Raw genomic sequence first — 17610 nt, forward strand, 5'->3', positions numbered from 1 at the left:
ACATGAAATAAGAGACCTAACAAGAAAGAACAAAACAGACAGTACTGTCAAGGAGAAAAACAAGTACCCATATCTCCTGGAATTCCTCAGTATGCAAAGAGCAGAATCATTAGGACACCCACATTGACCCCTGCTACAATTATACCCTACACACCCACTTTGGTCGGCATAAATCAAATACAGCTAATAGATCTAAAAGAATAAATATAATTTTGTATTTGGGTCTGATCAGGCAGCACCTGCCCAGAAAAGCAACTTAATTGAAGTTTTACAATCATAATCCAGTCAGGATGATAATGAGGTGTCAACACTGTAAAATCATTGTTAAAATAGTATGTAAAATGTTCAAACTCTCTACAATCTTAACAATATCCCTTTGTTAAAATTCTTAATTTATCTTAAAAATGTCTGTTCCTCTCCAAATAGTGTTCTATTTTCTACTTTTTTGGTCCTTCTTATGAATTTTCTGTATAAGAAGTTACTTCAGATCCTATCAGAAATCTGTAGGCCCTACAAAGCTAAAGATTACAATGCATTTTTGACATTTAGACAACAGGTAGTCTGCAATCTCTTCCATAGTTGGATATAATCCTTAGCTTTTTGTATGACAGACATAAATTGCATATATTTTTGTCCAGCAAAACTATTTTGTTATCTCTCTTTCTCTCTTACACTCTCTTACATATTCCTGGTTGGAGATCTTTTTTTGACACCTGAAGAAATCATCTTCAGCGCCATGGAGTTAACGGGATTGAACACTGCTTCCTTTCACTAGAATAGCTTTTAATTTTCTTCTTGGGCTAAAAGTCCTAGAAAGAACTTGTTCTGAAATCCCTCTAGAATTAGATTCTTGCTTGAAAAAATTATCTGAATTACATCAAAACCATCACAAAATATTTTTGTAATCCATTATCACTTCTTCAAAAATAGATAGTTTGTAGAAGTAGTGCCTAAGAGCGAGCACGTAATTTATTTTCTCAAGTGCAACAATAAAAAAATACTTCTCAATGTCGGTCCTAATAATTATAGAAATGTTTTTTCTAACAGGTGAAAAACATTTTGCAACTACCTTGCAATCCGATACATCTTGTTAGCAGCATATTGTACCCACCTCGGGGCAAATTCAAGTAACCTGATTAGCAAATTCTTCTTTAAGTGGGATCAGGCATTTATGCCCAGGAAAATTATTAATTGCATGGATAATCCAAACATATATGTCTTTTCTGTTTTCAGGCATTCAGAAATCTGTGTTTTGTGATGGAGGTGGGGGCTGGAAGAAGAAATCAGTATATAGTATGCTTTTTTCATTATATATGGGTTGCCACAAAAGTTGATATAAAAAAAATACCCAAACCTTTCATGCAGCTATGCCTTTTTACCCCGAAACCTTAATGTCAGTGGAAATTTTTGTGTAGGTGTTAGGACAACTGAGGAGTTGATTAATTGGTATTTTTTCCCCCAAGAAAATACTTGAACACATCATTAAAATAAATGCTTGTCTATACAGTTCAGCAATATACATCAGACAGATGTGATTGGTACAGTTTTCTAGCCACTATGCATACATCCTACTGGCTTGTTCTAAAAGGTGCCTACATCACATTAACATAGTCCTACAAGTCTTCACAAGGTTGCTAGAACTCTTTATGAGTCTCACCTCTCTAATGTGCTTTGCCAATGCCATGCAGATAAGCCCTAAATAACTTGCAATCTGGTGCTGAAATTGACCACTTCCTTACTCCAATTGGTGAAATTCTAAAGGGTTACACGGAACTACTATTTCAAAATACGTCACACAATAAAAATATTGATTACGTGTATCTTGCTGCTATAAATGAATTCTTCCAGTTCTTTGTACCCTGTGTTTTGTTCTACAAATAAGTATATAGATAAGATTCTATAATTATAGCTTCATGACAGCATCTCTATAGTTAAAGTTGCATTATTATATGTGTAAAATTCCCTAAAATCAACATTCTTAGATTTCTTTAAAATTTCTTGTGCCTTGATAGTGTGCAGGGCAAGGTTAGTGACCCAGATTTGGAGTCAGTTAAACCAGAAGGGATGGGGATAGAATCCCCTACTATTGAGACAGCCATTTAAATAAATGTCTAGATGTTTTTTTTTCTTCCTAGTGCTCTGATATCAAACTATTGATATGATGTGGGTCAAAATGGCCTTAATCTCTTGAGTTTTACCCAAGGTAGGCATGGCATCAATTAAATCTTTGAGGACCTCAACCTGAGAATGGTATTTTTAATAAACATCCTATTTTATACTGCACATGTACCAATACAGAAAAAGATGTCTAGGAATTTTCCATTTCTGCCATTTTACATGCTTTAAACTCAACTCTTGTAAGGTTATAAAATCCAAATGATTACTCAGATTTCTATGAAATCTGGTAGAACTTCTGGGACACATCTGTGATCCAAATTTGAAGTTTCCTGGCTTTCAAAAGTTATGTGTTTTGGTCAACTGAACATGCTGTCAGGGGATGACATTTCACCAAACAACCTTACCAATGCATTTCTCTATATATTTTTTGCCATTGAATTTACTTTGGTATGCATGTGCAACCACACATTAGCTACCTTCCTAATAATGAAAGAAAAAATATGGAGAACACAAATTTGGGAATAAATGTGTTGTTTGAGAAACTGGAAAACAACAAGAGATTGTTTTCTTTAAAAAAAGAAGAAAAATTAATATTACAGTGCCTGCAAAACAAAACAAAGTTTTCAAAACACTGACAAAAAAATCCAAGAGCTGTACTCAAAGTGTTCTCAGTTTTCTGAATTTTCTAAAGTGTGCAGATTTGTGCATATATTTTAAACTTTTGGTACACATTACACGTGGGCTTTAGAAGATCAGAAAAATGGGAGTTCCTAGCAGTTCATTCATAGAAGCTAGGTTACTATTTCAGGTTAGTCCTCATGGAATTCTCATTTAGATTGCCCTTTTCAAATATTAATGTCCCAATCAAAATTTAAAATGTGTTTCAATGCCCCCTTTTGACTTATTAATATTCATACCGTATTGATGAAAATGAATGTCTGCAACTTTAACTGTATTGAGTTCTTGAACCTTTAATATCCTCTTTGACAACCTCTTAACCACGTACTTGTAAGGGAACCATTCTATAGCATAAGTGCCTTCAGCTGGGCCAGTCACTGACTGGACAGTGCTAGACTGTCATTTTGAATTATCCTAACACCGAGGGACAGCATGTTAAAGCAGACTCTTCTTGTATTTTATTAAAATACATTCAAGTTCCAAGGTTATCCTAGAAATGTCCGAAGAGAACTAGAACAAAAATCTAATTTTTAGAACATATTTTAGCAGTGTAGAGTTCAAATGGCTATCTTTCAAATCTTTCCAAGATTACAAAATTAGAAGTATCTTCAACATCCCACTCTTAATTTTTTTTAAACTGGGGCAGTCATCTTTTATCTTTAACAAATTACTTCATAAGTAGATCTTAAGCTTTTATCTAGTCATTCTAAACTCTGGATTAATCTATCGAGCTCTGCATAGGGGACTATCACTGGAATGCACAGGCTGATAAAGGTCGGAAAGGCAGCTAAAAAGGATGATTTATTTAATAATCCTGCTGTTTAAAGATTTTTGAATGACTTTATTTGTGACTTACAATAGTATCTGGTTATTAACAAATAAACATAAATATACTATTAGGCAAACCAGAGAAAACAAATATAACATTCCAACAAGAATTCCATAATTTCTGTTCAAGTCAATGGATATTGGCACAGTTGTTTTGGAGAACTCTCAGATTTCTCTCTTTATTTTATCCAATGGCTTCTCCCCCCACCAGCTGTATTAGATACAATTCAAACAATTCAGTACGGGAAAACTTTCATTTTCTCTGCATGAAGTATGAACTGTCCTATAATTATATCCAATTTCAACTGGTGCTGACATTCAAATGCACAAATCTGAAACCCAGAATGTTATTCAAACCAAAATAAAGAGAAGTTACACATTCTATTTGGACTATTTATGTGTAAGTATGCTTCCCCAAAAATCATTTTTCAAAAAGACCTCATAACAGAAAGAAAAGCTGATCTGAATTCACACAATCCTATATATAACATGAACTAATCAGCTTCATTCTAGTATGTTGCACTCAAGGATGGCCACTTTGCAGACAAATTACAACCAGAAATAGCACCTGAAAAGGTAAATAATTCTATTTTTGTCAAGTAGTAACTATCATTGCCCTTCTAGCTATAATTGGGGCTACTGATGCTATTATTTCTGGGATTTCAACTGTTTACGGGTTTAGGATAATATTCCAATAAATCAAGAGAATAAACTTCATTTGTTTTGCCTATCTGCATCTGTCAGAGTATAGATTCATCTCAGATTAGAAGACCTGAATCTACAGTAACTGTACGTTTCTAAAAAAGCACTTTTTAGCTCAAACAGAAGTTATAGGTGGAATGCAGCAATTATTGGGTGAAATTCTATGGTCTGTATTATGAAAGTGGTCAGATGTGACAGGTGACCATAATGGCCTTCTCTGACACTGAAGTCTACGAGTCCTTGTGAACTTGTAGACTATACTTTGATTTGTACTTCTGGGATGTTCAGAAGGAGAGAAAAGACATAGGTATAGCTTCTCCTAATTTTTGTTACGGTCAACAAATGTGACTGTTTTTAAGATAAGCTTGTTACATTTTATAATAATGATCTCTGATTATGTCTCTTTCCTGACATTTGATTATTCTTAAACTTTCTTCACAGTCCACACTGTTTGGCTAAGAAATGAAAACAATACTATTCCAGAGCCCATCACCACCCATGTTCCTTAGTCATTCCTTAGTCATCAGGGGGAGAAAAGTGTTTGTTGTTTGTGGTACAGTTTCCACAGCACCTAAGAGCCCCAGGCATGGACCAGGTTCCTGTTGAGGTAGGAGCTGTTCAAACACACACCTAAAATATTGGGCCCCTGTCCCAATGAGCTTACAATCTAAGTCACAGGCATGCGCAGCACATTTCATTAGGGTGTACACCCGAAGAATTTTTTAAAAATGTACTTTGACTCCCATTGGCCATGCACCGACTCCCATTGGCCCCACCTCTAGTGGTATCACTCTCGGGGCAAGATGGACACATGACCAGAAGTAAAAGGTGTCATGTGACCCCCCCCCCTAAGGACTTTTCCCACTATCCTTCTACCAATAGGAATTTGTTTGGACCCCACCAAACCCCCCTTATTCAACTATCCTGCAGTTGCATTAACTCAATATGTGTGACATTAACTCAGGGGCAGAGAGGCTGGGGGAAGTGTTCCCTCTAAGAGTTTCCTCCCATGAGCAGAATGAACTTTCTGTTGTGCACCAGTACTGAGTTCATGTGGCTTGTTTCGATGTGCCACTGTTATTAATAAATATCTTGTAAACCGCTACCTTTTCCTTCTTCTGCCGAATCTCCCCTTGCTCCATCAGCTCCCCTCATGCCTGCTGCCCCCCAACCCCTCACCCTCCTCTGCTCTCCTGACTCCTACCCTTCTCACTGTCCTCAGCCTTCCTGAGACCTGCCCCCCTTCACCAGCCCTTCTCTGCCCCCTGTGCCCACTCCTCCAGGTCACCCCACTCTGATCATGTGAGCTATCCCTCCTCGTCCCCTCTCCTAACACCTCCCTCTACACACCGGCCCTGCCTCTCTCCTCTGGCGCTGGTCCCTCCCCTGCAGGTGTCTGCCCTTCTGCTTCATCCCCAGAATCTCCTGGCACCTGCACCTTCCCTTAGCCCTGCACCCTCCTGGTGCTCCCCCTTCCCTCACTGCCTCTTCCCCCTTTGCCCTACTTTTCCCTGATGTCCATCCCCTCACCACCCTCTGCCCCCGTTCCCCTCATGCCCCTGTGCCCTCACTTGTCTTGCTCCATCCCTGCCTTCCTCATGCCCACCCCTTCTTTCATGCCTTCTCCCAGCACCTCCCACCCCCTCAAACCCACAATGTCCTTCCCCTCTCCTCTCCCAGCATCACCCTGTCCCCCCTCCCTGAGACACCTCCCTTCCTGCCCTTTTCCTCATTGTCTGCACTTGACCCCTGGCATTTGTCCCTCCTCCACCCTGTCCCTTGGTGCCTTTCCCTTTCTTTTCCTGATCTCCCCCCTCCCCTCAGCACAGGCCTCTTCCTCCTCCACCCCTGCCTATTTTCCCCCTCTCCCTTTCCCTTACCCTTACCTTAGGCTAAGCCAGCTTCTGCCTCCCAGCTTGCCGGGCTGGAGTCAGAGCCAGCCCAAGCTGCAGGCTGGCTGGGCCCTAGCCTGGGGTGCCTCACTTTAAGGGGCACCACGTGGTGCTGCTGGATCAGGCGGGGCCAAGGACGAGGCCCCGGGTGCAGAAGGGCCACTGCGCAGTGCGGCCAGGCTGGGCCGAGCGGGGGCACCCCCAGGCGCAGAAGGGGCGCCGTGTAGTGCTGCCGGGATGGGCGGGGCCAGGGCTGTGGGCCCAGGGGCAGAAGGGGCGCCGCATGTTGCTGCTGGGCTGGGGCTGGGGCCAAGGCCGGGGTCGGGGCTGAGGACGGGGCCAGGGCTGGGATTGGAGCTGTGCCCCCAACCGCAGAAAGGGCGCCACGCGGTGCTGCCAGGCTGGGCGGGGATCGGGGCGAAAAAAAATGGCTCAAGCTGGCATCTTTGGTCCGGCCCCAGCTGCATCCGCTGTGCACACACGCTCTTTGACCCAAAGTGCCCCGTAGATGGCCGCGGGGAAAGTGACGGGCTGTAGTACCCCGTCTCAAATCCTCCTCCAGCAGCTGCTAGCCAGCCCGAGACATTAGCACACCCTGTGCGCACACCTGTGATCTAAGTGTAAGATGAGACAAGAGATAAATATAAACTGAATGACAGTGGAGTGAACAAAAAAGGAGACTATCTTGGGTAAAATGGTTAACACTGGTCCTCAGCACACCAGCTGTTCTCAAGTTTTCTGTAGGGATCATGGAAAAGGAGACTTTTAAGGAAGGATTTAATACTTTAGGTTTTATAGAAGTTCTTCCACAGCTTGAGGAAAAAAACCACAAAATTTAATAAGAGGGTAATGTAGGCTGTCATCATAGGCTTATTGGAGTTGAAACTTTCATAGTGAATCAGAGAGAAGTGGAAGAGTTAAGATAAAAGACTTTGAAAGTAAAGTCAAGTAGCTTATGTTTGATGTGATAGAGTAGGGAAAGCCAGCTGAGGGAGGCAAAAAGATGGATGACGTGGTCAAACTGGCAGGTTAAAAAAGTGGTCTTTGCCTCAACCTTCTGAGTTGACATGGGCAATACAAGGCTGTATTTCTCAATGTCAGAGAGAAGGATGTTACAGTAATTAAAGCATGACATAAGAAGTGCCTTAATTAGCGTTTCAGCTGTGAATGGATAGGAAAGACTGCTTCTTAGAAATGTTACACAAAGAATAATAAAAACTTAGGGTACGTCTACACTGCACGCTTATTTTGGAAAAACCTATTCTGGAAGATATATTCTGAAATAACTTATTTCAAAATAGAGCATCCACACTACAGAGAAGCCTCAAAATTAGTCCGAGGCAGACTCCCTTTTGTGGATGCGCTATCTTGATTTAGAGCCCAGGAAGCACTGGGAAGAAATTACTTAGAATGGTCCTGATAAGGAGCTATTTTGAAATAGCAGCAGTGGAGCATCCATACTACAGCTATTTCGAAATAGCTATTTCAGAAGAGGAGTTATTCCTTGTGAAATGAAGTTTACAGAAGTCAGAATAAGCCATCTGTTATTTCGATATTATTTCAAAATAATGGAATTTCTGTGTAGACACTCACATTGTTATTTCGGAATAACACTACTTTAGATGCACCCTTAGATGCACCACATAGCCTGCATGTGAGGAGTTTGACAGAAGTCCAAATAGATGAGGACACTCAAATTATGGGCCTGAGCACCAAGCAGCACAAGTTGTCCTTAGTGACTGAGGAAGGAAGTAACAGGAAGAAAGATTATACCTCTGTTTGAACCATGTTGAGCTTAATTGGATGGCTAGACATCCATGAGATGTCAGATACACAAGCTGAGAGTTTAGTATGGATAGGAGGTGGTTCTAAATTAGAGAGATAGAGCTTTAAGTCACCCTCAGAATTAGCAGTTGAATTTTTGTTTTCAGATGAAATTATCCAGAGAGAGGATGTAGAGGCAGAAGAAAGGGACTAAGGAAAAAGCCCTATATGCTTACCACAGGAGACTAGGAGATGGAGAAGACCTTTTGAAGGACACACTGAAAGAATGATTAGCAAGTAAGAGGAGCACCAGGAAAGGATAACTAAGAAAGCCAATGAAGGGTAAGATTTCAAGAAGAGGAAGATGGCTGATGGTAGGTAGCTGACAAGTCAAACAGGAGTCTAGGATAGAAATGGAGGACAGGGACTCCAAACATCAACTGTAAACAGTATGTTCAATGAGATTAGAATTGAAAGGCAAGGTGGTAGCTGAAGAAGCTTGTAAAGTGATTTGTCGTCTTTTAAGATGGGAGAAACTAAAACATTTTTACATTGTGAGGAGAAAGACTACAGAAGAGGAAAAGGTTAAGGAGAAGCATGAGGGGTGAGAGTTGGCACAAAATAAATCAGGGGATGGGATTAGGAGGCCAAACAAAGGCATTGGAGGAGACGAACAGATGAAAATCTCTCTTTCTCCCTTATTTCAGGCACAGAAATGTGGGAAGGGAAGCTGATGAGTGGAGTAAGATTTGTCATATTTCAATCTTCTCTTGGACACAAAATCAGCAAGTTCTTGTGTGCAGAGACAAATGGAGGCAGCAGAAGGGGAGAATATGGAGAGAGTTTCAGCCAAAGCGCCCAAAAAGGCAATTAGGACTGAGGACACAGGAATCAATTAAGCTGGAGAGGTAGAATTATTTAGCTAAAAAGCTGGCAGAACTAGATGGCAAAAAAGTTGAAAGAACAAATTTGTAGAAAGTTGGCCTGTCTTTGGAATTTTCACCAGAGCGAGCCACATCTACCCTGACTGAATTGGCCTGGTCCTACACTTGATACGTTTATTATTCTGGAATAATACTGCTGTGTAGATATACCCATAGGGTCTGAGGTGCCACAGGACTTCTCATTGTATTTTCACCAGAGACAATCCACATGCAAGAGCAGGAACAGAGGAAGTGGATACTAGAGCCAAGGGTCCTGGTTAGCAGGGCATACCTTGTGATGGGATAGAGGGGCCTAAAACTTTATATAGTTTCTCAAGCACTGCCAGATTTTTCTCTAGTGGACAAAGATTTAGGAAAAGGTATACAAATACTATTAACTGAACAAGAGCTACAAGCGATTTTCTAGTACAATAATCATATCCATAGTTTACATCGAAACAGAAAATCACTTCCTCACAGTCTATTATTTTGAACTGAGCACCAAGCCAACCTAAAAAATGACCACACAACAATATGTTAAAATACTGATAACAGGTTCATACAAATGTATGAGGTTTTCATGTATGTATATCAAACAACTAGATAAATTATTAATGCAATCTACCTGTTTTAAAAAAGACATAAAAAGCTGTAGCATGGGAAGGCACAAACTAACTGGAAATGGTGACATTTTAGGAACTCTTTCATGCTCTGTATATCTTTTCATGTAAATTTACTAACTGTAAATATATTTTAATAAAATGACTGAAGGGGCAGTTACTGAGGACAAAGAAAAGTGTTTACTGGGGCTTGGAAGAGGAATCAATGGAAATGTTGTACTTTTAAATTAATTGCTTTACCTAAGCATACGAGCACAGCAGAGCTTTATATTTTAAGACAAGAATGCAGCATTCATCATGGTTATTGGTAGAGTCGATTGATCAATGTGAACATTGGCTGAAAATGTTCTCAATGGTGGATTCTCAGTTTGGGAATTTGCTTACCTCCTCAATCCTTAAGCCTAAGAGCACATAGTTTTTGCAACATGTTCTGTTTACTTAGGCTTTTTCCAACTGTATCTTGAAAAGGGATCTGATTTTTTTTCTTGTGGTGGAGTGTATTTATTAGTGTTTGTTGATAAAAATTTAATGAATGTATCCATTAAATGTATATGACTTTATAATTATTTTGCAGTGTGTTCACTGAATGGCCATAATTGGCACTTTGTTTTATTTTTTTCAGTTTAAACAAAGTAAAATCTGAACTAAATTTTGATAATATAGGAGAAAATTGCATCCATTAATTTTAAATGGCTGAATTTATTTTCATGGGGGTTTCTTTGCTTTTCTTTCTTCCTGTACTCAACTTCACCTCATTTCTATTTATAGTTTTTGCTTAGAGGAACAGCAGCTGAATTTAATTTTAGGGGTAACTTGAAATTTTTGAAACAAACCAACCAATTTTCCAAACTATCATAATGAGGAACCTTCCAGATTAAAGGGTCACATCCTGATCTTCTTATTCCCACAGTTAAGTAACTATTTGCTATAATTCAAAGCATCTGGATGATCAGCATTTTAAAAGTGAGACCACTTAGTTAGCTGCTTAAATATGACCTCAGGAACCTAAATTTTGGGTTCACCTTTTAAAAAATCTGGTCCTCCATGCCTCACTATTGAGTTTCAGTACAGGCAGTCCCCGGGTTACATACAAGATAGGGACTGTAGGTTTGTTCTTAAGTTGAATCTGTATGTAAGTCGGAACTGGCATCCAGATTCAGCCGCTGCTGAAATTGACCAGCGGCTGATTCCAGGAAGCCCAGGGCAAAGCAACTCTGCCTCGGGCTTCCTGTAGTCAGCGCTGGTCAGTTTCAGCAGCGGCTGACTTGGGGACGCCTGGGGCAGAGCAGCTTGGGTGCTGCTGGGTTGGTCCAGTAGCGCCGCTCCTCGGCGCTACTGGACCAACCCAGCAGCACCCAAGCTGCTCTGCCCCAGGCGTCCTGAGTCAGCCGCTGCTGAAACTGACCAGCAGCGGCTGAATCAGGACGCCTGGGGCAGAGCAGCTTGGGTGCTGCTGGGTTGGTCCAGTAGCACCCAGAGCGGTGCTACGGGACCAACCGGCAGCGCCCCAGCTGCTGTACCACAGGCGTCCGGACCAAAGCCGCGGAGCACGGGGGCAGCGGGACAACCCAGACGCGCCGCGGCTGTCCCGCTGCCCCCGTGCTCCGCGGCTTTGCTCCCCGTCTCCCTGGTCTGCTGGTCTCCAGCAGACCAGGGAGGCGGAGAGCAAAGCGGAGCAAAGCCGCGGAGCATGGGGGCAGCGGGACAGCCGCGGCACGTCTGGGCTGTCGGCTGCCTGCGTGCTCCGCGTCTCCCTGGTCTGCTGGAGACCAGCAGACCAGGGAGACGGGGAGCAAAGCCTCTGAGGAAGCCGGCAGCGGGACAGCAGCGGCACGTCTGGGCTGTCCACTGCCTGTGTGCTCCCCGGCTTTGCTCCCCGTCTCCCTGGTCTGGGGAGACGGGGAGCAAAGCCGCGGAGCACGCGGGCAGGGGACAGCCCAGACGTGCCGCTGCTGTCCCGCTGCCGGCTTCCTCAGAGGCTTTGCTTCCCGTTTCCCTGGTCTGCTGGTCTCCAGCAGACCAGGGAGACGGGCAGCAAACCCCGTTCATAACTCGGGGACTCGGAGGATCCGCGTAACTCGGGGACTGCCTGTACTTCAAATTAAGGTACTCTCAGTATCTTGAATACTACACATAACAGCACAAAAAAAGGGAAAATTCAAAATCTGGGGTTGGCAAAAATTTCTTCACTGTTGAGAATCAGTAAGTCTTGTAAATGTCCCTGGACTAGAATGGAGGGGGAGGGGAGGGAAGGGAAGGGAGAGAGCAAGAGTGAGAGAGCACATACTGTGATTACAGAGAATAAATTTTAAAAATTGGTGCAAGTGCCAATACATTAACAAAAAAGATCACAAACATAAAAATTCATTATTTATCTAAAAATGTGTATTTAAATTTAAAAATAGTTTTTAAAGGTTATGCTTCACTTATATTTTCTCAGATATTTTATTTCAAGAGCTGTAATTTTAATTTCTAGTTTCACTTCATAAACATTATCTAATCCTTAGTGTCTTCTATATTTCACAAAAAGAGCAACATATTGATGTAATCTATGAAGTTCACACTATCCATCACAATGACAAAAATATTCACTCAGAATGTGATATTTTCATAGTATTGCTACTGCCCAAACATGTAAGGTTATATCTGTATCTAACATTTAATAAAAACACATTCAATAAGTTCTGGAAAGAATAAAATTGAATGTGTTTCTTCTCCATTCCCTTCTTTTTTCCTCAGTTAAAATGTGTGAAAGCCTTATAACATGTATGCATGAAGAGACGTCAGCATTAGTGCCATATTAAAGTAAAAATCAATATGAGTCTGTAACTCTTACCAGTAATTATCAGTAGAAGAAGGCACGTTACATCCAAAGAGTAACATGTGATGGACTGTATCCATGCTGGCTTGAGGCCTGAAGTCAACTGAAAGATAAATAGATAAACAACAAGCATAAATGAGAGTTTTATCCTCACTACAACAGATTGGGATTGTCAATGTGCACAGTGAAGATACTATTGTGACATCATTTGTTCATGGTATCATGAACAGGGACAATTTTTTGGTTTTTGTGTTCATGCTGATGTGGTAGCTCAAAACTGCAGTAGTGTTTAAGCAACAGAGAAGATCTATATACTGCAAACTGTGATTTTGTCAATTTCTTACTATAGGACAAATAAATTTGTTAGAAAGAACAGCTTCTTTCAAGACACATACTTCTTCAGCTTTTTCTTAAAACGTTCATTTTGTAAGCTCAATGTTTTACGAGTACAAGGGAGAACATTTTTAACATGATTTCTAACTTCATAGACTCACTTAAAAACCCAAGATGTTGTAGGGGGTCAACTGCAGAAGAACTCTGTATGTGTGAAGTATAGGGGTGGTGAGGCCTGCATTCCACCCCCTTTCCTATTCTCCCCCTCCTTCCCTAATACTGATGAGCCAGAAGCAAGCCTCTAGGAACATACTCCATTGTAGCATGAACAAATTATAGATAAGGGTGGGAACATAATCTTGTTTACCTAAATGTACTGACTATTTAAACAAAGCCAAAGGACAAGCAGTACAGCTGAGCCATACTGTAACAAGCAACGAGTAATCCCCAGAAATTTCCAAACTGCCACAAACAAGGTTGATATCGTATTTAAGGCTGCATCAGAGCACAGCAATTTGGACTTCACCAATGTGTTTTGGATACCAGCGCCTCAGAAGCGGAGACAGTTTCCCACTTCATCCACAGCCAAAACGGGGTTCCCCGGCTAGCAGAAGGGATGTAAGAACGCCACCTTTCCTATCATGTTGTTCTTTTAGTTAAGAGGCGCAGCTGTTAGCTGTCGGGAAATAAACTGCTTGTGTTTGACAGATACCTGCGTAGCATGTCTTTGTACTTTGAGAACCCAGTGTCGGATCTGAGACTTACTCTTGCCGGCAACATTTGGCGCAGCGAGCAGGGTTCTCTTGGTACAAATCACTCAGGATGTGGAAGAAGTGGAAGCAGATGGGCGAGGGAGTAGGGGAGAGCGCCAAATTCCCAGCTGGCCATGCACATCAGCCTGGGGTTCAGTTGTTCAAATCTGGTATGATGTAACACCTGCCATGCGGTTTGAGGGGGAGCTAGCTGATGGGGTTAGTCCCGCTGGTATCCAAAAGGTGCTGGAGGCGTTGGAAGTGCATAAGAAGGATAAGGGGGTATGTCAGGCCCCAATGGCTATTCCTAAATGCATTCTTCAATGTATGTGAAAAGAAGCAGTAAACTATGTTTTTAGTTTATGTTTATATTATGCAGACCTTGAAAGCAAATTGGCAAATGTTTACCAACCCTTAATCTCACTCAAAGGACTGCTGCAGTCTGGCTGTTATGAAAAACCCTGTACTGAGGAATTTTTTAAAAAACTAGCTGACTGTAAAAATGAACATTTGGATTTACCCATGTAAAGGAATCAGAAGGTACGATGGCTAATCAAGGAGCCTATCCTTCTTACTAAATTAGTAATAGACAAAACCTGTGTCCATGGAAAGGAACCATTTAGGAAAAGCAGAATTAGGTACAGACCATAAGAAGGAAAGAAGCATGTGAAAGGGGAGTAAGGAGCTTGGGGCCCCGTGTGGGCATAATAGAAAGAATAAGGAAAGCAGTAGTGCACTGGAAAGTTAAATTACTGGAAATAAGGAAAGTTTTCATTTCAGGGATAATGCAAGTGATTAAGAGTATGAGAAGGTGGGAGTTGACTTTGTGAAGTGTGGAAGGAATTAAACAATTGTTGTAATGTGTGAGAAGAAAACCTGCTATAAAAGACTCCTTGTTTCTTTGCGACCTCTTTCCTAAGCAATGCGTAAATAATACAGGCAAATAAACAATCTAATTTAAATAGTTGGCTATGGACACTTTTGTTAAATTTGCTAAAAGTAAATAAGGGAAACTGAGGCATATCACCTTTAACTTAATAAGTGAGCAGTGAAGTACTTTACCCAAACCCTCAAATGCTGGCTTACGAAAGCATAAGTAATTATTGGGTAACAGTAGGCTGATAAGAAAATCAGCAAGAATATTTGTAACAGAAAGACGCATTTTAAAATATGATGTGCCACGCCTATGGGGGTAGAAAATTGTTCTTTTGTCTTTCAGAACATTAGAAAGAGCTGGTACCAGCTGAAAAGCAACTGAAGAAAAAAAAAACATGGTTCTACTGTCGTGACATAACAGGTTGTGTTTTGTGTTCTGTCTAAGTTTGTCTTGTGGCACATGTATTGCAAATGTTGTTGTACATTAGTGATAGAAATGTAGCCGTGTTAGTCTGGTGTAGCTGAAACAAAATACAGGACTATGTAGCACTTTAAAGACTAACATGATGGTTTATTAGGTGATGAGCTTTCATGGGCCAGACCCACTTCCTCAGGTCAAATAGTGGAAGAAAATAGTCACAACCATATTTATCAAAGGATACAATTTAAAAAAATGAACACATATGAAAAGGACAAATCAAATTTCAGAACAGAAGAGGGATGCGGTGGGGAGGATAGGGGGGAAAAAGGTAAATGTCTGTGAGCTAATGGTATTAGAGGTGATAATTGGGGAAGCTATCTTTGTAATGGGTAAGATAGCTAGGGTCTTTGTTGAGACCCACGCATAGAGTGTCGAATTTTTAGCATGAATGACAGTTCAGAGGATTCCCTTTCAAGTGCAGATTTAAAAGGCTTCTGAAGCAGGATGCAGATAATTAAGTCATTGAGACAGTGTTCTTTCTGGTTGAAATGGCAAGAAACTGGTTTTTCTTTGTGATCCTGTTTAATATCTGTTTTGTAGGCATTGATCATTTGGCGAAGTGTCTGAGACGTTTGTCCAATGTACAAAGCAGACAGACACTTTCGGCACATGATAGCATAAATTATATTTCTGGATGCACAGGAATATGTATTCTTGATCTTATAACTCACTTGGTTAGGTCCAATAATGGTATCAGCAGAGTGGATATGTGGACAAAGCTGGCAACGGGGTTTGTTGCAAGGGAAGGTACCAGGGTTGGTATTAGTGTGGTATGTCCTGTGGTTGTTGGTAAGAATCATCTTAAGGTTAGGTGGTTGTCTATAGGAGACTATGGGTCTGTCTCCCAGAGCCTCTTGGAGTTTAGTATCCTGTTCCAGTATAGGCTGTAGTTTATTGATAATGTGTTGGTCAGGTTTAAGTTGGGGGCTGTAGGTGATGACAAGTGGTTTTTTTTGGGTCTGTCTTGAAGTAGATGGTTTCTAGGTATTCGTCTGGCTCTTTCAATTTGCTTTTTTATTTCTCCGGGTAGGTAGTTGAGGTTTATAAATACTTGGTAGAGATCCTGAAGTTTCTGGTCTCTGTCAGTGGGATTAGAGCAGATGCGGTTGTATCGAAAGGTTTGGCTATAGATGATGGATCGTATGGTGTGTGCTGGATGGGAGCTGGAAGCATGTAGGTAACTGTATGAGTCAGTGGGTTTTCTGTAGAGGGTGGTGTCTAATTTTCCATTGTTGATTTGTACTGTGGTGTCCAGGAAATGGATCTCTCGTGTAGAATGGTCCAGGCTGAGGTTGATGGTGGGGTGTAGGTTGTTGAAATTTCTGTGGAATGTCTCCAGTGTTTCTTGGCCATGCGTCCAGATCATAAAGATGTCATCGATGTACCGTAGGTAGAGAAGGGCTGAAAGGGGATGGGAATTGAGGAAACTTTGTTCTAGGTCAGCCATAAAGATGTTAGCATACTGTGTGGCCATGCGTGTACCCATGGCTGTGCCGCTGATCTGCAGGTATAAGTTGTTCTCAAACTGGAAATAATTGTGGGTGAGAACAAAGTTACATAGGTCTGCTACCAGGTTGGCAGTGGTGTCCTCTGGGATAGTGTTTCTAATTGCTTGTAATCCGTCTTCATGTGGGATGTTGGTGTATAGAGCTGCTACATCCATGGTGGCAAGGATGGTGTTATTGGGGAGGTTATCAATGTTTTGTAGTTTCCTTAGGAAGTCAGTAGTGTCTCGGAGATATCTGGGGGTGTTGGTTGCGTAGGGTTTGAGGAGAGAGTCTACATAGCTGGATAGACCTGTAGCGAGAGTGCCAATACCAGAGATGATGGGACGTCCGCAGTGTCCAGGTTTATGGATCTTGGGAAGCAGATAGAACAATCCTGGTCGGGGGTCAGAAGGTGTTTCTGTGTGGATTTGTTCCCGAGTAGCTGTAGGGAGGCTTTTAAGGAGACAGTGTAGTTTCTTTTGGTATTCCGAGGTGGGATCAGAGGAGAGAGGTTTGTAAAATGTGGTGTTGGAGAGTTGTCTGGTTGCCTCCTGGTTATACTCGGCCTTATTCATAATGACCACAGCACCACCTTTGTCAGCTGGTTTGTTGTACATTGTTTTTTAAATGAAAGGACATTCTAAGTAAAGCAAAAGCGTGAGCTAGAAAAAAAACTGTTCAGCAAGAGAAAAGGAAAGAAAAAGGATTGGGCCCAATCAAACAGCAACTCTAAAAAACTTAGTGGAAGGATAATAGTTTGGTAATCATTTAAGCTAGTTGAATGCTAACAATGTCTCCACAGATGAACAAAAAAAGGAACTAAAAGTTAACCACGAGACTGTTCCTGCTGCAGCTCCTGCTACCCCTATGGAGCCTGACTGAGGGAGCAAGGAGTGTGCCATTTAAAAAGAAGGACTGGGAGTGCGGTACCAACCTCCTTCCATTGGGTTTGCTTTGCTTTAATTGCCACACTAATGAAATATTTAGCTTTTGCAGAACTTTTGCACACTAACCGTGAAAGGGGCTTGGCCAGAGGTAACAATAAATCTGCAAGTGGAACATTAGAAATTTTGGGTAAAATAATGCAACAATGCTCAGAACAATAGGGAAACTAGTGACGTCACCATTGTAATAATAGCCAATTGCCCAGTTACTCTGGTTCCAGGTGCCTGATGCCTTAAAAGGCCTCAGAAATACCTGAAGAGAATCATGGAATTGCATGGGTTCCCCATTAATAATGAAAGATATTCTTAAAACATGCTGTGGTCCTCTTAGGGGGACAGTATTTGCAATTAATGCACCCAGCATCCAAATCACCTGTAAAGGAGGACAGCT

At 41.5% G+C, this 17610-nt stretch overlaps 1 protein-coding gene and 1 long non-coding RNA gene across 6 annotated transcripts in view; one reads left to right on the forward strand and one right to left on the reverse strand.

Annotated features, from left to right (window-relative positions):
• Positions 1–17610, reverse strand: part of PAM (peptidylglycine alpha-amidating monooxygenase) — a 262884-nt gene that overhangs the window by 102089 nt on the left and 143185 nt on the right. For all 5 annotated transcript variants that reach the window (XM_075932068.1, XM_075932066.1, XM_075932070.1 and 2 more), the window contains exon 5: positions 12362–12449. In XM_075932068.1, the coding sequence (XP_075788183.1) occupies positions 12362–12449 (88 nt within the window). The remainder of the gene's footprint in view (positions 1–12361; positions 12450–17610) is intronic.
• Positions 13167–17210, forward strand: LOC142829893 (uncharacterized). The gene is made up of 3 exons (XR_012904794.1): positions 13167–13297; positions 14651–14728; positions 17078–17210. It is a non-coding gene; the product is annotated as an uncharacterized LOC142829893 (long non-coding RNA).

Source organism: Pelodiscus sinensis, chromosome 6 (assembly GCF_049634645.1).
Source record: "Pelodiscus sinensis isolate JC-2024 chromosome 6, ASM4963464v1, whole genome shotgun sequence".
NCBI classification, from domain to species: Eukaryota; Metazoa; Chordata; order Testudines; family Trionychidae; genus Pelodiscus; species Pelodiscus sinensis.